Source organism: Amblyomma mixtum, unplaced genomic scaffold, assembly GCF_055824585.1.
Source record: "Amblyomma mixtum isolate Tamu unplaced genomic scaffold, ASM5582458v1 scaffold_23, whole genome shotgun sequence".
NCBI lineage: Eukaryota > Metazoa > Arthropoda > Arachnida > Ixodida > Ixodidae > Amblyomma > Amblyomma mixtum.
This window is the reverse complement of record NW_028317720.1, coordinates 819,021-840,256: the sequence shown is the minus strand read 5'-3', so window position 1 is coordinate 840,256 and position 21,236 is coordinate 819,021. Positions and strand designations below refer to the sequence as shown.

The window sequence follows — 21,236 nt, the reverse complement described above, 5'->3', positions numbered from 1 at the left end:
CTAGAATGCAGAGTTCCTTATTCGTATCTTCGGAGAGAACGCGCAACGCTGCTCACGTTGAGGTTTAGCTCCTACCATGCGTAATTCATCACATTACATTACATTACGCTGTGGCTGAGCATTGCGTCTTAGAGTGACAGCAAAGTCAGCCGACACGTGGTATGTGTGCTTTAGGCATAGATATATAGAGACCTTAAGCCACGCTCATTGCTGAACCTGAACATTCGAACCCATTTTCTCCACCAGAAATGCGCTGTGAGCTTAAATCCTTGCAGTTCCAGCGTTATAGTGACGCGGGCAGAAAATTTCGCTTCAGGGAGCCGCTTGTCGCATGCCACCGTCACTTGGGTGTTGCCCAAAATCTCGCGTACACAGAGCTCAGTTAAAACACGTTGGGCGGCTAGTTGGTGACGCATTTTCTTTTCTTCAACTTTAAACAGCGCTAACATTTCAGACGAATAAACAGACAGACATCACAGGACGGGCGCAGACTCCAACTATGTTTATAGACAGGTATTTTCGTTGAACATATAAGAAAGACAGTGAGCGCATGCGCATCTACGACTGACCACAGAAGGAAGGAAAGGAAAGAAGGAAGGAAAGTCTTTGTTTTTCTCAATGATGACAGCGAAAGTAGGTTAAGACGAGCAGACTGCATTTCGTCCCCTATTTGTAAGCTAAGTGAATTCGCTGACACTTCGAAGACAGAGGCAATTCGAAGAATTCGAATTCAAAGAAGAGACAATTTGAATTCGAAGACAGAGGTGGTGCTGACACACATCTCGCCTCTCGCCTTGATAAAAGAAAGTTAGCGCTGTTTAAATTTGAAGGAAAGAAAATAGAGCTCAGCCTTAATGTTATCGCGGTTGCGAGCGCTGTCGCGAAATTGCAACCATCCTGCGGAGCTATCCTGGCACGACACCTCGCAAGGAGCTCGGGGAAAGGTAGCGCGCTTTGCAGCCAAGCAAGACGTCCACGAATGAAGTCTGAGCGCTGCTAGAGACTGTGACATATTTCTTTAAAGTGTGTGCATAAAGGCATACTTGGCTCGAATTGTTGGGGCGTTACGCTATGTGCGGCATTTGTTGTGAATTTACTGCGCCGCTGAGCACTGACGTGTCAGATTTAAAACGCTCACCAGCTTAACGTTGCAGAGTCTAGAGGACACCATAGTTCCCAACTCCACACCAAGAAAAACTTGTGACATACCGTTTGACGTACTGGATAGCGAAGTGTGTGACCCGCAATATCTAAGGCGTTTATTTTTACTTCAACAGATTCTGTAATTTAATTTGTGTTAGCAGTACCCGGGGACGGCCTAAGTCAGTTCATCATCGTTAAAAACAACTTTCCAAACTCCTGCTAAGCACTCTATATTCAGATTTCAGTCGCTGGAAAAGAGAGCTTTTAGTATCGAAAACTTCAAATATCATTAAACTGAACTGCACTGCAACCATCAAATCAAGACACTGGAACCGCTTTGCCAGTGAGTCGGCAATCCGTAGCCAGTTCCATGATATTCAGGCGCCTCATTATATTAACCACCTACTTGACGGAAACATCCAACTTGGTGCAGAGAACTACCATTGGGGTCACTGCGATGTTTGAATAGAGACAACCGAGACACCCCTCACCGTAATAGAGGCGGCGAATGGAAGCAGTGGCATTTTTCATTCTTAGGTCATCTGCTTCCTAGTCAACGTCATGTTCAACACTGCCTATGTCCCGGCTGCTCAGACCCCGGCATACGGTCAGCCCGGCTACGACCCTGCTTCGCACACCGAAGCGCCGTATGGACAGACGCACCTGGACCAGACAGCTGCGCCGTCCGAACTGGCGACCTCGACTTTTCAGTCGACCGCAACCACTTCGGCAGGTAGGGAACTGCAGCTGCTGGAGCACGTTTTAAGGCAGAAGCCTTTAATGGCTCATACTGTCGTCCGTTAGAAGAGGGTGTCACACCTTAGGCAGCGCGTTAAATCGGGAACAAAAAAGATATCAGGAAACGAATGGGTGCTTCAGATATACGAGGAAAAAAAATTAACCTAGAAGCCATGTTTGATGACTGTAGAGTAATTGGTTAATTATAGTCAAAAATGTCAAAACTGAATTGAGATAACGCAGACGTTAATATATCCACGGGAACAGTGTGACGTCACATTTACCGGAAGTCGTCACGGTGTAGTGTGGTGTAGTTCCCCGGCTTTCACCTCTGAACACTTTAGTTGACATAGTGTCCTCGCAATTTTCACTTGCTGTTCTTAAACAGTAGGTCTCCTGTGTTTCGCCACCTTCATTCATTCAGTGCCTCCAGGGTGATCCACATCGCTTCACTTCACATTTATTTCAGTATCACTCGCAAAAGTGCATCGAAAGCGTATTTTGAAACAAAAAAAGAATTGCGGCTCTACCCCGCGATTCAGCCGCTTGGTATTTTTGCAAGCTGCTAGAGTAAACATGTCTCTTAGATCTTCACACATTTCAGGGGGCTTGATTATGTCATCATCATCACCAGCTTTACTACGCCCACTGCAGAGCAAAGTCCTCTCCCATGTCTCTCCAATTAACCCTGTCCTTCGCCAGTTGCGGCCGCAGTATTCCCGCAAATTTCTTAATCTCATCCGTCCACCTAACTTTCTGCCGCCCCCTGCTACCTTTGCCTTCTCTTGGAATCCACTCCGTTACCCTTAAGGACCAGCGGTTATCGTGCCATTGCATTATATGCCCTGCCCAAGCTCACTTCTTCCTCTTGACTTTCTTCATTGACAGCTGCTCGAAAGTGTTTAAGTTGCACCGTTTTTGCCTCTTTGACTTATGGCGAAAAGCTATTGTTATAATAAGTGAACGATATTGATGATTTCCTGTACTCATGAGGTTAGTGACAGAAGAAGCTGACAAGATTTACTAGGTCACTGTAAAGCCTAGATCACACTCCGGTTCTGCCGAGACGTTGTTCTGAGCGGAACTTTTTTCGTGGCACCACATTAAAATTTGGTAAAAAAAAAGAGGAAAAAACCTGTAGCAAGACAACGCAGAGCTACACTATAAGGGCCGCGTTGCTACTGTGGTGTCTTTTGGTGCAAAGAGCACTGAACAGCACTGATGGTTTAGCTTGGTTAAACCTAGCATGTACGCGAAAGCTATTTAGCGGCTGTAAGTTTAGCTGCATGGCCGGGTAACGATAACCGTGGATTAGGCGGAAAAGGGCAACCTTAGATCTAGCTAAACTGTCCTTGCACGTTTGACACGCGCTGGCCTGACGAACTGTCTCTGCGTCCCATTCGGGGAAGCCATACTCAGAGTTGGATACATGCTTTCACTCACCAGACTCCAGTCGCTCTTGTGCCATAGTCTTTCGTACATGCCACACACGCTGCCGAACGGATTGTTCATTAATGTCTAGTGAAACCGCCTCAATGCAGTCCAAAATTCACTGAGAGGAGTGGCGTGGTTAGTCCGTCTCACTGACTCGGTTTCCATCGGCTGTTGTCGAGCAGACGTCGAGGCGGTGGCTTCGTTCGAGGCTCGTTGTCGTCGCTTCTTCCTTTCTTGTCGTCGTCGTTTAGCGAGATGTTCTTCCCGTTCAGCGGGCGTCTCAGCCGCACGCTTCGCCTTCTTCGCTTCTTTCTCGCGTTGTCAGCCAGCCTTGAGTCATGCTACGACTTCGGGATCCGCCTACATAGCTTCTCTTAGCCTTTGCTGATGCCGTACTGAGCACGTACGCTTGCAATTTGCCTCTTCGTCCATTGTGCATCAGACAAGCGAGCGCACGCTCACGATCACGCTGACAAGTGAGCGACGCTGAGCTGGCCGCCGCGGAAAGAGCACGGCGCATGCGCAGTTAGACGCACAGCTGAGTGATATCACGCGCGGCGCCGCGGCGGCGACGGCGCGCGGTGAACACCTGTTGCTCGGCGTAACCGGTTGCCGTGGAAAGGGCGCATGCGCAGACGTGGCCGTGCGCCCGACCCGGCGAAATCTTCGCAGCTAGCGTAGTGAAGCTTTCACTTCAATAATTGTAACCCTGGCTCTAAGAATTGTTTTTTTCTGTTTTTTTTTTGTGGCGTGGGAGGGGGCAAGTCGAATAATAGGCAAGCTAGTACTCTCCAAGGGTAATGAATAATCATAAGCCTTCGGAAAGATTAATGACGAAATTGCGCAGAAGGGTTTACTTGGTCCCATTAGGAGTCTTATAGGATGTATTTGAACGATATGGTCACCAGAGGGTATTGTAGTGTGGGATTCGTGTCGCCCTTCTCTCGGTTTGGCCACGTTATAAAGCACTAGCTGGAATGGGAATAATCCGTGCAACTACGGGACTTGCGGTTCCATGCAGAGCAGAGGTGAAGCTTGTTTTCGGTCCCGTAAACCACCTTCTCTAAGAAGTGTTCCTCGGATACCTAAAGTGTGCCTTGATTACGCAGTCAGTCTTCAAGCGCAATTACGCTACCCTTGCCGACGTCAGTTCTGTAGATGCTAGAAAACTAGCGGGGCCCAAAAAGAACGGCGGAGTAAGAGAAGTTTTGCACTAGAAAGGGCAAACGAACATGTCACTGCTCTCCGCGGCACGATACGAACATTTTGTGAACTTTCTTTATCTTTTGCTTGCTTTTGTTGCATTCAGGCGACTTCGTACTTTCCTGCCCTCTGTATTCATTTCTTGACCGGCAGTCAGCGTTAGTTATCCAAAAGCACGCAAACAACAAGAGTTACATATCTCTATGAAAGCAAGATATCAGAAATTTTTTATTTCATTACTTGACTAAATTGCAATTCATATATAGCCCGCTTGCTATACTTTTTCTCCTTCCTGAAGGCTTTAACTTCCATTTTACAACCAGAGTGCAATTTTGCGGTTCCCATGATAACGTTTTATTTGTTCTAGTCCTACTGAGTTTACCGTCCGCATGTCGAGGCGCCTACTCAACTGGTTCTACTTCATTTTTCTTTCCTTCCAGTACCTAAGAGCAAAGGGTAAGTAAAATAAAAGCCAAACAGCTGTTCCTTCAATAAATCATGCTGTTAAAAACAGAAGTCAGTGTGAACCTTTGCTGATTTTATTCTGACAACATTTCTTTGGAGGAGAAATTCTAGAGGCCCGTGTACTGTGCGATGTCAGTGCACGTTAAAGAACCCCAGGTGGTCGAAATTTCCGGAGCCCTCCACTACGGCGTCTCTCATAGCCTTAGTCGCTTTGGGACGTCAAACCCCATAAACCAAACCAAACTTATTCTGAGAACATCAATTGCATACAAATTTATTTCCAGGCACTTGTCGCATTGTGCAGTCAGCCTAGCGATGATAGCAACAAAGAAGTAGAATACGCAATGCTTCGATTAATAGACGCTGCAATAGATGCGGTCAGAAGTTGCACGCACTGCAGTTGCGCAAGGAAAAAATGTTGAAGGCGTCCAGTGCGATTCGTCACCAAGGAGAGCTGGCACCAGTGGCCGTCTGTAAGCGGAGCCGAGTCGCGGATAATACCAATGGGCAGAATGATTAGATATACGTAAAAGGAATATGCCCATCGCATTGGATGCACTCCTGTCCTTTTGCGCTACCACAAGTGTTGCTATTTCAGAACATGAAAACAAGATAGGGGACATAAGACGTACAGGCTGTCTTTAAGTCTTCCTAATTATTTATATCCGATTTGTTTGCTTATGCTATTACCATGTAATTAACAGCGTATAGGTGCGAGCTATGCAGGGTGTCGCAGTGTTATTTGGATCCAATGCGAAGATTTTCTGACTGCATTGCAAGATCATTTGGCCTTCCATAATCAAGCTGTACTATGCACGATATATGCAGCCCAGTAGTAAAAACAACTTCGAAAGCAACACGGCACATTAAAAAATGGGCGTTGTTAAATACTTTTCAGCTTCAGAGAAAGTAATTGATAGACGCTGACCAAGGAACATGGTTCAGCGCTGACATGGAAGTTTTCAAAGTAAATTACACAGGGAACTTAAGATTACCTACATGCTATGAACTTGAAAGCATTTGGTTGTTTTCAATTTTTATTTCCTTATTATTTTTCTTTTTTCTCTTCCATTCTAATCACACTACCTACTCATTAGTATGAAGCCGTAAGGTTTAGTAAACTCTTGGATAACCTTTGTTCGCCAATAAGTAACACGGTTTTGTGCTCTAAAGATTGTGTGCTCGCCTCGCAGTTTGGAAGTCCTGGGCTCCGTTCCCCGGACTTTGCGAAGAAATGTCGTTTTTCTTCAATTCCGCGGTGACGTAATCTGTGCTTTTTTCGGAACCACTGCTAGTGGTCAACGCCGACGCCACGTTTCATTGCCGATGAGCCATATACTGCTATCGCGTTAAGACACCCAAGGCGGAGAAAGTGGTTTTCGCGCCCTCCTAACACACTTTTATTCCACTGGTGCAGGGAGAGCAGCGACAAGCCCGCCATGCTGCTGATGTGCGCGCTGCTCTCTTTCTTGGCCGCAACTACGGCCACCGCGGCTTTCATTCTGTGGGGAGGTAAGCCACTGGAGGGTCTGAACAGACTCGCACCAAGAGCCAATTAAAGAACTGTATTTAGACAAGCGAAATCCCCTCGTACTTTTTCGAATACTGCCTGATTGAAAAAAGCACGCCAATATTGGAGTCACCTGACACGCATCAAGTGATCTTTCACACTGTCTTTGTTTTCTTAGCCATTAAGGTGCACAAAGAGGCGCACCACAATCCGCGTGCGTCTTAATTGGCAACTTGGTGAAAGCAGGGCTGGCACACCACAGTCAAACCATTACACGCCGGAGTATTACTAGGTCTTGTCTTCTAACGCAAGGCATAAAAGCCCTAATAATTTCCCGCTCATGCCTACAACGCCAGCTGCGCCGCAGTTTGCCCAGGACAGCCTTCGCCTGAATCAGCTTTCAATTCAGTACTCAACTTACAATGTTTCCGGACTTAAAAATTGGCTTTCTGAGTTACAATAGCGCTTTTTTTTTCGCATAGCATTGTCAGCGGTGTAGTACATCAGAATGCAGCCATGACGAGCTAACTCTAAGCAGGCTGGTTAACAATAATTGAATAGTTTACTTTTTAACTATTACGGTTAGGCTCCTTAACTACTCACAGGCGTGTAGCCCACAGTACGTAATATCCATATCAGTTTTAGAATTTCGAATACGCGTGTACCTTCGGCGCTCTGGTCTAACAGATTTTGGCTATTTGGACGAGATGCGTGCACTGGAGAGATTTCTTTACCTCCAAACTTCTCGAAAGCGCATGTATTTTGGCGCGAGGTAGCCAAAATTCGTTGACACACAGCGCCGAGGGTAACCACATTTTCAAAATTCTAAAAAGAGATATGGATATTACTTACCGTGGGCTACACGCCTGTCAATAATTAAGGAACATAACGGTAATAGTTAAAAGCTGTCTATTCAATATTAATTAACCGGCCTCCTAGTAAGCATGTCTTAGCTGTATTCCTATGTAGTTCACCGTTGGCAATGATATGCCGGAAAGTCACACTTCTAACTCAAAAAGTCTACTTTAAAATTGTGTAATGTATTAGATGAGACGCCCTATATACCCTGATATTTATCGCCTGGATTCATAAAAACAGGCGCCGAACAGCTACTGATATCTTACCGTGGATTACACCTGTGATCCTTTGTCAGGTTGTATCCTTCTCATAAGGTAACTGCTTATAATTGATATACGCTGATCTCACCTATACCCAGCTTTTATGGACATCGCCATTTAACACCATTTGTCGACCCTAAGTACCAAGCGCCGACTAGATCGATAAAAATATGTTCATTTGAAATTCAGAGAGAAAGAGAGAGCTGAAAGTGCAGTCAGATGGCGGCGAGGACGTTTGCATTAATGAGCCACTTTTCCTAGGGGTTGCAAAATGTGACTTGCAGAGTGCTTCATCCCCTTGCACTAACTTTTTTGACGAGAATAAGAAATCAGTGGTGTTTGCAAAATATTAAACATCTCTGCAATTTATAATAATCAATGCAATCTAGCGCTTCGTAGCAGCCGCGCAAACTCGAAGTGTTTGTCAAGATTATTGCAGCCCGGAATATTTTTTGTATGATGTAGCAGGCACGGGCGCGACATGTAATGCGAATTCAAGATAACCGATGCTCTCTTAAAGTAAATGATTGGTTAAAAGAGACTACAAACGTAGCAAGGGGCGGTGCACTGTTCGCAGGGGGGAAAAGGGGGGGGGGGAGTTATACATCAGGAAGTTTGCTTGTATAGTGCAATGCAACTTCACAGCGCAGGACCAGTAGAAGTTATATACGAGGCGAGCATTTCTTCTGCAGTGGGCGCAATTCGGTTTATTATGGTGATTATCATGACGATAATAAATTCACCCTTTTCCAGTTTCACCAGGGTGGAAATTTGGGCAAGTCGGTATTGATCCATAATATAAGAGTAACGCAAAACCAGGACGACGGACAAAAGGGGAGAGAACACACACCAACAACACAGGCGCTAGCTGCCGACTGACGAAGAAAACCAAACCCAACCCAAAACCAACTTTTGCTCAGGTTCCGTTAACTTGGTTGGGTTTGGTTTTCTTCGTCAGTCGGAAGTTAGCGCATGTGTTGTTGGTGTGTGTTGTCTCCCCTCTTGTCCGTCGTCCTGGTATTGCGCTACTCATATATCATTTTTCCAGTTTATTTCACAGCTAGTTTTATCACCTACAGTTTGGAGCGTTGCATAGGCACTCGGTGAGAACTTGTACGCATGGCCACGCAGCTTCTGCGGACCTTTCGACCACGACGGAGGACGACAGCACCGCGTACAGCAAGTATCCGCAGGTCGTCTACCGCGGAAGTGTCCAGGTCCGCGTAGCGGCCACTGCCGGTACTGACACAACAGATGTTACGCCTTTGAAAAGTGAGTGTAACGCCCAATTATGCTAGCGTATAGTGCCTGCAACCTTTGGCTTAACGATGCGGCTCGGTTGCTCTTTGTGAAAGTGGTTCGACAAGTCAGAACTGGAGCCCAGATCGAATGCCGGGTTTCGCGACCGCTTTACTACGGACGCGAATTACAATGGCACCAGTATGGAGTGGGATGCAAATTCAGGTTAAATAAACCCAGTTCCTCGAGATTAATCTGGAGACCTTAACTGCGACACTTACTTCTTTCTGAGCCGCCGAGGTGGCTCAGAGGGTATGGCACTCGGCTGCTGACCCGAAAGACCCGGGTGCGATCCCGTCTGCTGCTGTCGAATTTGGCTGAAAGCGAAATTCTAGAGGCCCGTGTAATGTGCGATGTCAGTGCACGTTAAAGAAGCCCAGCAGGACAGAATTTCCGGAGCCCTTCACTACGGCGTCCCTCACGGCCTGAGTCGCTTTGGGACGTTAAACTTCCATAAACCATGAGCCTTACTTCTCTCTGCCCTCCACCCGCGTATATTTTAGTCACAGTTCTCTTCAAGGAACCCGATATATAAGGGCGAAATGTTTTTCGGATAGTTTCAGGCAAGTTTGGCACGGCGCTCTTTGGACATCCTGCCCTCGGCCTAATAAAATTAAACAGCATCATTAGCATTCTTGCGTTTCCTGCAATCCTTAGCACGATGCACGCGCTTCGACTAAGTATTTGACGCGCCCGTCTGCAGACGTAGGGCCGGAGAAGCTGTTCTGCACGTACGGCCGAAGGACGACGTCAGATGCTGTGATGGCCAGCGACGGCCTCTGCGATGTCGCCTTCTACGACTCCGTCTATGCCAACAACACGAACCTCCTCTACGGTGGCGGGCCATTCGAACCAGACCTCATGACATTCATGCGGGCTGCAACAAGATACACACAGACAACTCTGGGTGCGGCATTTGCGTTTCAGTGAGTTCACCTACATTTTTGTGGTGTTAAGAAACTCGAAGGTTCTCGATTTCTCATAACATGTGCTCCAAGAGCAGTGTTTTTCATAACACATATACTCATGCAATTAAGTCCATAACATACTTTTGTTATTTTTATCCATATGTGTCGTTTTAAGACAACCTTGTTGCCGCATTTTATTTAGTGATGAGATTTCTTCATAGGAAGTACCCGGTTTTTAGCCATGGGGCCTCCTCCTCTATTGTTAGATAAAAGAAATAAAGTGCAGTCGTAGAAGACCCCTATACTTGAACAAATGAGCTTCTTAGCTCAAGTTCTTTCTTTGAATCCGCTTCACCAGTAGGCCTATCTTTCCAAAACATTTGTGTGGTCGCTTGTCCCACAGAGAAGAAGCAAAAGGTAATTGAACTCAACCAAACCCGTTACATTTGTTCACACTTGCTTATAAGCCAAGCACCCTAGCATGATGCGCTTAGTGTTCCTCAACACTTGTCTGTAAGTGGTAGAAAGAATGGCTTTGATGCTTTGTCTACCCTGCGTCAAACACGAAGATTATAAGGACAGTTTTACATTTCGCCGCCCAAAAAAAGGTTGCCAGAAATTTTGTCCTTAAGCAAGAATGCGCTTCGTTGTTCTGGCGGAAAACATGGCGGCTTTTTGCTGGTAAAGTTAGGGATCTCATGACAAGCAGTGGTATCAAAATCATCACTGGCACTGTGCATTTCTTCGCGATTCATAATTACATGCCACCTGTTTCGGCTACATTGCGATGACACTGGATGTACCCGCTATACAATCAACGCAACACGTAATGTTGCCAAGAAAGCGTTTTTCCCTTTTGTGCCCTCTTATTCCACCTGTGCTCCCGTTTCGCCACATCTTATCTGTGCAGGCACATGGATCGCCTAGCAAACGATCTCAGGAGAACCAATCCGGGTCCCCTCGAGGTGTTCTGGCAGGGCGCCATCTACCACACCGGAATACTGGACACGCCCTCAGACGCGTCGAGAACTCAAATGACGACGGCCATGTACCGCCTCAGGGTACCGTTGAGTGTCGCATGGGTATCTGAGTGTCCGATAACAATTATATCACCATATCCTGTCCAATGATCCCTCTCTGGCGCCAGTGTTGCTCACCTAATCTTGCTCATAGAGCGACACCACCCGGCAGGTATCTCTTCCACTGGAATCCACGTCACGGGTGCTCTGCATGACAAGTAAAGGCCGAATCATTTATATACCTATTTATGTACGTGCACATATATACATTTCTCTACATAGGTGTATCAATAATCAACGATGCGTAGTCAGGTGCTCCCTAGAATCTGAAAACTGTTGTCGAACTCTTCCTCGCACCAGAAGCAGATGCAATCCTGATGACCGAAAATTCGAGATAGAAAAATGGTCTCATGTTGATCCATCGATCGCTATGAAGGCAAAATACCTAAGCTTCATTAGTCACACATGACGAGAACTGAATAATCAGCTGAATAGCAGTAGTCTTCTGCTGAATACCTTTCAAGAATTTTTAGACAGCAGTAATTAAAACTAAAAGATGTTATGCGGCTATGTTATATCCCGATACTTGCTGAAAGTTTACTGCGATCAACCTAATTTTACAAGGGTAGACGTGCAGGCTAGTTGGTGAACCACGATTCTTTAAAACAGCGCAAAAGATAGGGACACAGATAGAAATCTTTCAAGATTTCTGCACCGCTGTGTGTGTCTTTTCTATCTGTGTCCCTGTCTTTTGCGCTGTTTAAAAGAATCAACGCAATTTTGTCGAACAGGACTCTTGTTCTCGAAAAAACTTTCTAAGCACACGGTGGAATTAAATGAGTTGCTAATAAGGACGGAGCCGGCTTCTCTCTCATTTTCTCCCTCACAGGAACTCGACCACCTTGGCCAGTCCCAGACGGCGTCAGGCATTCACCCGCTCACAGTTCTCGCAGTGCCAGCTCCCAGCAGGCAGTGGATGTACTTTTTGGACGAAGAGTTCAAGTGAGCTCAGTTCGATATGTTGCGAACACGTTATTCCAGGCGTAGCTTTTAAGCCTGAGGCCCGAGGTACAAAGGAGGAGCGTGGAGAACGCGTAGTAGAATTTGTTAGCTGCGCTCTAGAAAGAATTTTTTTCAACACCTCATATTTGTAGCGCACTTCCTGTGCCCTTCACTAGTGCGTTCATAGCTGTGTATACACTATACCTCAAAGATGCCGCACCCTGGTGAAGCCTGCAACGTTCCACGGCAGATAGCCCCCGAAACTGACGTACTTAAGATCTACCTGTGATAGACTGCTGCCGTGAACATTTCACGTAGGCCTACTGTGTTTGCTTTCAGCGCAACCAGCACGAACTAGGCGCGAAAGGTTCATTCGTACTTTCGTAACATCACAGGCCTGGTGTCGAAGCAAGAGAAGCAGTTCGTAATTATTAACGAATTATCGACAAAATAACAAACGATTTAACACAAGAATTAACGAACAACCAGGACACAGAAACAACGAGACCAAATGCTGAGGCGCAACTAGAAAAAATAGCAAATTCAGCGAAAGTCAAACGGCAAAGTACACTTCCCGAAAGTTGAAGAGAAAACAAAAACTCTAAGCTAAAAGCGCTTCAAAGGCAACTACGGATCGTTAGAGATTACTTTCACGGGGTGTGAGACACAGAAGATATATATGGTTGCCAGTACCTCGAATCAAATCTAAAGACCACAACAGGAAAATTGACCATGTTGTTAATAGAGAGAGGTAGCGTATCGCTACCGTGTTTACGTTAGCGTTTACCAGCTAGGATAGCGACGTCTGCGAATTCGCGCCCATTTCCGGACCGCTAGCACTTTACGGAATCTGTATTAGCGTTCCGGAGAAGTGAAGCGTTCGCTCGTAAAAAAACGTGTGGCGATGCTGTATTTGATCCGAACGGGCCATGAATTGGTTGGTTTTGTTTTTGGTTCTTGAGGAAAGGAAATGGCGCAGTGTCTGTCTCTCATATATCGGCGGACACGTGAACCGCGCCGTTAGGGAAGGGAGGAAGGCGGGACTGAAAGAAGAAAGAGAGAAAGAGGTGCCGTAGTGGAGGTATCGGGAATAATTCCGACCACCTGGGAATCTTTAACGTGCACTCACATCGCACAGCACACGGGCGCCTTTGGCGTTTCGTCTCCATCGAAACGTGGCTGCCGCGGTTGGGTGCGAACCCGACCGCGGCGGCCGCGTTTATAGGGGCGTGGGCTGATGCGCTTACAAAGGTGAGCGAACTTTCGCGATCCACCATTAACTGCCACCTGCAAGGGTGGCAGGGTGGGTGGGGACTTTAATGTACGTAAAAGACAAAGAGAAATTTCTCAACTCTTATGCGGGAGAACATCCCGTTGCGGCCACCGCCATTGGGGTCCCTAACTAGGGACCTCCACCTAGCGATTGTAAGGATCGGTTCCTTTAAGGCTCATCCCAACATACCAGCTGTCCCTTCCTAACAAATATTTTCACCACCACCATCCGGTTCCTCTCGCTTGCTCAAATGTCTTGCTCGAATTCTATGCCTCAGTCTATCGAAAAGCTGAAACAGCCGATGAGCTCAAACTTCGCATTAGGAAGTATCTTAATCAGCGGCATTTTTTTTCGGCTACTGCGATGTATTTTTGATAACAATATTCTCAGCAGCGGTGAATATTAGAAAGCTACTCCTTCGCGATAAATAGCGGGGTGATTGTAATGCATTGTCTGCAGATCATTTTTATTCAGATATATAGCTATTCTCTAAAGATACAGATATCCAGCATAACCACGTTTAAGCCCCTCAAGAGAGACACTAAAATGTCTATGCGAAATGTCTTGACACAATATTTGCGGCAGGACTAACTAGTTGCCTTTATCTGCAGGCGACTCCAGTTTGTTCCCAACTACATAGTTGTGTACGGCCACTACCCGTTTGGCGACAACACTGTTGACAACTGCGCTGTCATGCCTCCCACGCGTTTATCGGAGGTGCCCCTGCCATCTCAGCACCGGGGGACCTACCTTTACGAACTGGTGAGTCGGCGCACCTGACCGAGGGCAAACGTGATTCTCCTTTGCATAGGATTAACATGTAAGCTCGTACCCAGTAGGCAGGAGACGAAGCAGCCTCTCTGGGCCGTTTGTACGATTGGTGTACACTAATTGTTTTATTGTTGCAATCGCTATACGTCCGATCAAAATGCTCTCTGCCTAGTAGTGTTCCGACAATAGAGTGTTTGCAACGGGGCTGCCACATTGCCACAAAGGTTGGGCTCCTACGTGCAGGAAGAATATCATGAGGCACCGCTCAATACGTGGGGCATTAAACGTTGAGGTTAAATAGACTGTCGCAATGGGCAGCTTCTTACAAGTTAACGATATGGAATTATGCGTTGGAATGTAGACTAGAATCAAAATCATGATGTTCGTCGCCAGTATGCTGCCACTTCTATCACATCCGGTAGTGTCAAAAGTTTAATGTGAAATGTAGTGTTGACACGCTTTCATTGGTAATTTCGGAAAAACATGAAATGGGGATGGCCTTCTCAGTTCAAAATCATGTCAAATGCTTTCTCGCGATACAAAATAATTGCTAGGGCAGGCCAGAAGGTGGGCTCGTCGAATGTGTCGTTTCTGGTGATTGGAGTGCGGGTGGGAAGATTGGTGATGGTTCTGGAGGGATAAGGGTTCACTTCTTGACAACAAACACGACGCGGGAATATTTCCGAGTGCCACTCGCACTGCTGTCGCTGCAAAAGAAGTGTCTTCTCTATGGTTGCAAAACTCTAATGACAGAAATGAAACTCTAACCACAGCATAGCATTTACCTAAGTACCTCACCACCCTTGTTTGGTCGCGAGATTCTCTTTCGCTTAAATTCATAAAATAAGCAAGACACAGGATAAGCTATCTTCTCATAATAGGAGCTTGCGCAAGACCACGCCAAAAACTGTCGGTAAGACAGATATTTGTCATTATAAATGTGTGTACAGTACCATATTGACAGTAAAGCAACGTAAGGTCACTTCATCATATTGGTAGACACATGAACCGGCTTTGGCGCGGCGCCCCAAATAGCATAAATACAGGAGCTCAGGATAAGTGAAGGTACAAGGTGTGGCAAGAGTTCTCACGAAATACGATCCGCTTTTAGAGCCATCTATAGGAGATTCACGATAACCCCGAGCCCCGAATTCTTCGCAGTTTACAGAGAGGAGTTTTAATATGACATATCAGAACCCTGATAAATTATACAACGGAGGAGTATTATGCTCACACTTTAGACCAATGATAAGTTCATAGCTTTTGAAATATCAAAATATGGTGGAGAAAAGCAGACCTTGAGCACCAGAAATCTTTTGCAACCTATATACATAACAGGTACGGTACGCGATAGGACGTGTGTTTCAGAATGGGTCGCTAAAATAATACAGCAATTTTCCAGAGCCCCTTTTGCTGTTCTTGCCACTAAATGAGCAAACAGGAAATCAAACGTAACGAATTGCAGCTAAAATTGAGCTTGCATCACATTGTTACGAATTTGAGCTTTTGCAGCGTGCACGAAAAAAGATTGCCACAAAGCGCTCACACAAACGCAGACCCACAAAGCGCGGAGTCGAAATTGTGTGCGCGAATTTGTTTGATCTTACCTTTACCAGGATTTGAACCACTCTGTAGCAGCATTGCCTCTGTGCCGTGGCGAAAGGCGGACAACAGAACTACGTGCCAAAATGTGATTTTCTTGCTATCTTGAACACCCAGTTTTTAGGAGTTTTTCAAGTGCTCGCTGAAGCAATTGGTATAGCGTTCATTGTAGTTTCCGCACCAAAAGGTATTACAGCGCTGAGGCATGTGTTTTGCTGGCCACAATTTTATTGGACCGTGGTTATCGCCCCATTGAACAGAAGCAAAACAATCTTCCGCCATCTCTAAACCCAAACCTCCGTGCAGTTAATGCTCAATTCCAAGGAAGCGTCACTTTACTAAAAAGGGCGCGCTTCGGACAGCGTAAACTATAATATATATTGACAAATACCAGGGAAAGCAAAAATAAATTCTTGCAGCAATACATCAGTACAGTTTTTCTCAGAACTGATGCCGTTGTGAGATACACCAATAATCAAGGTTCAAACGCGAGATTTCGCTTCAGATTGTTTGATGCAATATCCGATGCCAAAATGATATTGAAATTTCTGGTTTTTTCTATACACCAAACAGTTCCTAAAATATGAGGCAACAGATTTAATTTTGTTCAGTCTCATGAAACGGTTTGGTCTGTTGCCAATCCGTTTATTTAGCGCTGTCATTTTTTATAACAAAATGCTCTCGTCCCTCTAACTATGCCGGTGAATCCATCTGTGCTCTACGCCCATTTTTTTTTAATATACTGGCCCGATACGCTGCAAGTTCTAGTACCACTCCTGAGATGTAATCTGCTGAGCATCTTCTGTCACCCAGACGGCTGGCCCACAAGCTCTCCGAGAGCTCGAGAGGCAGCAGGTGCCGACCCATGCGCTGCTTTCCGTTACCATGAAGGGGCGCTGGACGACAACCTCTCCGGGAGAGCCACTGGATTTCTTTTCCCGGTGTGAGCTCAACCCCGCAGCAACGTCGTTCGGCAGCTACGCCGAGGTTAGTAGGCGCAACCGCACGATCTGCAGCTCTAGTATCTGGTGTAGATATCGTAAGAAGAAGCCGACGTTCCTGCGGATTGTACGTCCTTTTAAAGTTTCCGCATGAGTGAACGATTGTAGATTCAGGGGTTGCGCGGGTAAGATGTACTGTTGGAGACAAAAGTGATATACTCCACGGGGCGGCACTGGGAGCAACAGAAAACTGCGTTGCAACGCCATTTTCAGGTGGCATCTGGGATCGAGACAGCCAACGCGTCACGTTTATTATCAGCAGGCATGCCGCTTGGCTGGTTTCAATGATTCGTTCTTTAGATCGAAAAAATGCCGCAGTTGTCCGTTGCTCCCGCTCCCGCCGCGTGGAGCATACCACTTTTGTCCCCTATAGTGCATGCATATGGTCACGTAAGATAGGACGACATGTGACTAACAAGCAGAATGTGGCTCGTAGCCAAACACTTGAATGTCGTCATTTTCATGCTCCATCCGAGGCGGATCAAAAGGTTGGAGTAAACCAGCGAGCTTTAGAGGGGCGCCTCAAGACGTTGGCACTAGCGGCCGCCTCTGACGTAACGTTGGACGGCGTGAGAAAGTTTGGGCCAATAATAAGCCGGGCGCACGCGTGCAAGAGTGCGGGCAAAGCCCAAGTGGCCTTAGGTGGGCTCATCGTGACTAGCAAGAAGAATATCGGCGAGGAGGTCTGCTCGACTAGGAGGTGCGCTCGGTCAACAGTGCTGGAGTTTTCCTTAAACAAAATGCCGTTCTGGAGGCAGATGGCCAACAGTTTCCTAGAAAATTGTCGAGGTATGTCAGAAGCTCGCCCCTCCAGATAATCAATGATAGGTCGCAGGTCTGGGTCAGCTCGCTGTTGGGTCATTAGGTCTAAGTCGCTGACAACTCCAAGAATACCATGTTAATTTTCCATGCTCTCATCGGCTGACCCCGCGGGTGCGCTAGAGAGTGCGTCAGCGCCTTCGTGCGTCAGGCCTCATTTATACTCAATAGTGTAGTCGAATTCTTGGAGGCGGAGGTTCCGTCAGGCTAGGCGCCCCAATGGTCCCTTTCATGCGCCTACTGAGAATATGAGGTGGCAATATATACATTCGATGCTTCCAGCCTACTATCGATTAGCACAGATAGTGTATATAAACAAAACTGAGCAGCAAAAAGAAAGAAGTTTTTCGGATGAAAAAGAAAAATGACTAAAAGATGCCACACTCAAGACATTAGCGCTTTCATAAACAAAGTCAAAAACTACGTCACACTTCAGTAAAAAGCATCGCGTTAAGTGTGCGGCAATCTCTCTGGAAAGTGGAAAGCCGAATTACTTTAAAGAACTGTGACGTTAATTTGACTGCTCCTTCAGTGCCAGTAAAGTTGTTTTCTCCTCTCCTCCCTCAAAACCAATACTGCATTGCAGCAAATGTCGTTCTATTAACAACTAGCAGATGTAGGGCATATGATGGCAGCTGTGCTTCACGGCCCCTTGGGCAAGGTGATCTTTCGCCCGCAAAGCTTTTGTTTTTAAGAATACTAATTAAAAACGTTTGGTGCAAGTTGAAACGCAGTTTGCGCAGCTGTACCACCGCTACCACTGCTTATTTAAAGCTTCAAATGTTTTTCTTCCAGGTGTGCAAGGACCGAAATTACGAGTCCAACCTGAGGTACAAACCCCAGCACTACGCCATGCTCACTTACGAAAGCACAAACCGGTCTGTGTTCGCCTACGACAACGAAGGTGGACTGGCTGCCAAAGTATGTAGCTGCCGACATATCCTCCTTAAGATCCAGTTAGCGTCTGTGCGAAGACATTGTGTACAGTGGCGATTGTTTTTGGCATGCCTGCATCATCAGTCCGCAATGAAATGTGGAGAATTGTACAGATTTTAGGTTGCACTTCGAACCCGTCTTGAAACTCATGTTGCAACATCATTCGTGTAGCACCGTTCTTAATACTACCTGATGGAAGCGCTCGCTTGCTCTCCCGTAGCCTAACTCAGACTCTCTCCCTCACTCACTCATTCAGCCGAAATATTTCCAGGGAGGCGAAGCCAATTCCTGTTGTAGAGCTTTTCTAAATTTGTACACTCTTTGCCGTACTGTATCGACGTTTGCTGAGGCATTACAAAGCTTCCCTCTAACATGGTTCTACTCAAATTATACATGACACAATATTTGTAGAATCTTGTATTCATAACACTGAATAAAATTCACTATCTCAGTTTGATGCTCAAGACAGAACTCTTGCATACCTACTTCAGTGTTACCGATACAATAGCGGATACAAGCCAGATATTGTGTAAATACTCTTTCGTTGATAACCAGTGTAAAGCAGATGTTGCTGGAAATGCTTGAGCCCTTCTTTCTTAATAGAAACGAAGTCCGAGCGAAATCATCGGGAATGTCTTGCACTACATGTAAATTCATTTCTCCGACGGCATCGGCTCGGGCTTTTAGAATAGACGAGACATAATAACGCTGCGTTTACTTTATACTACAATTTATTTTGGCTGGCTAGTTTTTTTGCTTTCTTATTCGCCTCACATTATGGAAACCTGTACACCATATCAATGCAATAAAATGTGTAATGCATATGTGAGTTTGGGCGGAAATTTCGAAGTTATTTTGCGAGAATTAGGAATAAAATAAATGAGCTCGCTCTAACCGAAATTTCAAACTTTTTCCGTCAGAATAGTAGCCACTAGAAGAAAGCATAATCGCAAACAAGATTCCAACAACCACCGGGTCTAAGTCGTCGGCGGGAGGCTTTCACCAGTTTTGTATCAGCGCAGCCTCTTGCCCGGTGTTTCTAATTTTCAGCTTTTCGCGATAATTGGTCCGTCTGGTAAAATTTGCAAATTGGTTTTTTGGGGAAAGGAAATGCCGCAGTACCTGTCTAACATATCTCGGTGGACACCTGAACCGTCGTAAGGAAAGGGAGAAAGGTGGAAGTAAACGAAGAGAGAGAGAAAGAGGTGCCGTAGTGGAGGTGGAGGTCTCCGGAGTGATTTTGACCCCCTGGGGATCCTTAACGTGCACTGACATCGCACACCACAAGGGCGCCTTTCGCGTTCTGCCTCCATCGAAACGCGGCCGCTCCCAAGCACCTGAAGACTGTTCATAAGCCACCGTCTCCATCCAGTGTAGTCAGTTGTGTCAAAGCTTGAAATCTTCTATGCATGGCGGCTTTTCTATGCGGGTTTTCGTAACCGCCCAAGAAGGTTACAGGGCGGCCTCGGTGGCCAAACAGTTTTCTATGGCGGACGAAGAGCGAACAGGCTCTGTTGCGCGTCAATATCGAAAGCAACGGGAAACGCTGAGTGCACAGCCCATCACGAAAGCAAAAGCGGCTGAGTGCGGCGGCATGTAAAACAACAAAAGCGGTGTTGTATGCCCAGCACTGTTTACAATTACGGAAAGCCGCTCATGGCGGAGGTTCCTCAAGCAAGGAACGACACCATCGCGCTGCATAGTACGAAGCTCTCCGGCGGGCGATGAAAGAGACTTGTTGAAAAGCCAAACGCTCTTGACTATGACACTGTGAGATTGCCACTATCGAGGCCTGTTCTAGTATGTAGTATACCTATTCAGCGGTGCATTCTATGCTTACACTCACTACGGACATCGAGATAGACTTTACAGTTTTGTGTAATTTGTCAACGCGGCTGCTCTACATCACCTCCAGAGAGCCGTTACAGGCTCTGAAAAGGTTCTGGCCGAGGATGTTCTGCCAAGTACGCATTTTGTTAGCTCAACAGAGAAATTCTTCCATATGAATCTCGATAGGATATTTTATCACGCGCCCCCACGGAGCAACTGCATTGCGCGCTACTCCTTCCTATCTTATTCCAATTTTCAAAAATGAAGTCTTCTCTACGTAAAGAAAATTTCACTTTGGAATCTCACTTACGGAAATGCGAATGACATTTTTGTTTTCCTCGTTGTCTAAATGCAGCTGTGCAAGGTGAAGAACCTTGAACGGGATGTAACATTCGGCATCGCTGCCTACGACGTTGACTACGACGACTACGCCAACGAGTGTCGGGCGATAAACAAGTTTGGAGAAAACAGCCGCTTGAAGGCGCTGAGAAAAATCGTGGACTACTACAAAAGTCAGGGCAGCCAGATGTTCAACGAGACATCATGCAAGCATGCTGCTTCCCCTGGCTATTCGGGGCCTTCTCCTAATTAAAAGGACACTCGATGAGAGAAGACAGTAAGCAGCAGCGGCGTGAACCTGACATCTGACAAGAGCGGCGAGCTTTGATATATTGCCGCTATGGAAATAAAAAACAGAATTACGGAATTCTTCTTTCAATAGAATTAGCACGCACACATGACATGTCCTGCATTCTTGAGCAAAAATGTTGAATATTGGAACGCACTAAGGTACTGTTAAATAAATATTGAACGTAATAGTCCATTCTTTGGATACCTGGTAACATATTTCTATTAAATTTTTCCTGTGGCTTGCATCGAGGCTGTTACCACTGCAGTAAAAACCAATAGGAAATGGTTTTAACGATAGCAAAAGCGTTAATAGAAACAAAACAAGCCTTTCGACGACAGATCTGCGTTTGTAATTACTGTTTTTCGGCGATCTCATAATTCACAAAAAGGTTCATAACCTCTTTTCTGTTGGGAAATTAGCGCTGGCTTAGCTCAGCTATGCCAGGATATACGCATCGAAAGCAAGCCCAACGACGAGGTAAGCGGTGTGACGACATGTCAGATGACGCGGCGAGCGTGCTGCGTCCGCAAGCTG

At 46.2% G+C, this 21,236-nt stretch overlaps 1 protein-coding gene across 1 annotated transcript; it reads left to right on the top strand.

The window, feature by feature from the left end:
* Positions 1–9,765: 9,765 nt before the first annotated feature.
* Positions 9,766–20,663, top strand: LOC149324572 (uncharacterized). Its single transcript, XM_089565420.1, has 7 exons — positions 9,766–9,836; positions 10,729–10,879; positions 11,727–11,839; positions 13,724–13,874; positions 16,299–16,472; positions 18,101–18,226; positions 20,427–20,663. Exons 1-7 carry the CDS (start codon positions 9,772–9,774, stop codon positions 20,661–20,663), a joined length of 1,017 nt encoding a protein of 338 aa, XP_089421546.1. The 5' UTR covers positions 9,766–9,771.
* The last annotated feature ends 573 nt before the right edge of the window (positions 20,664–21,236 follow it).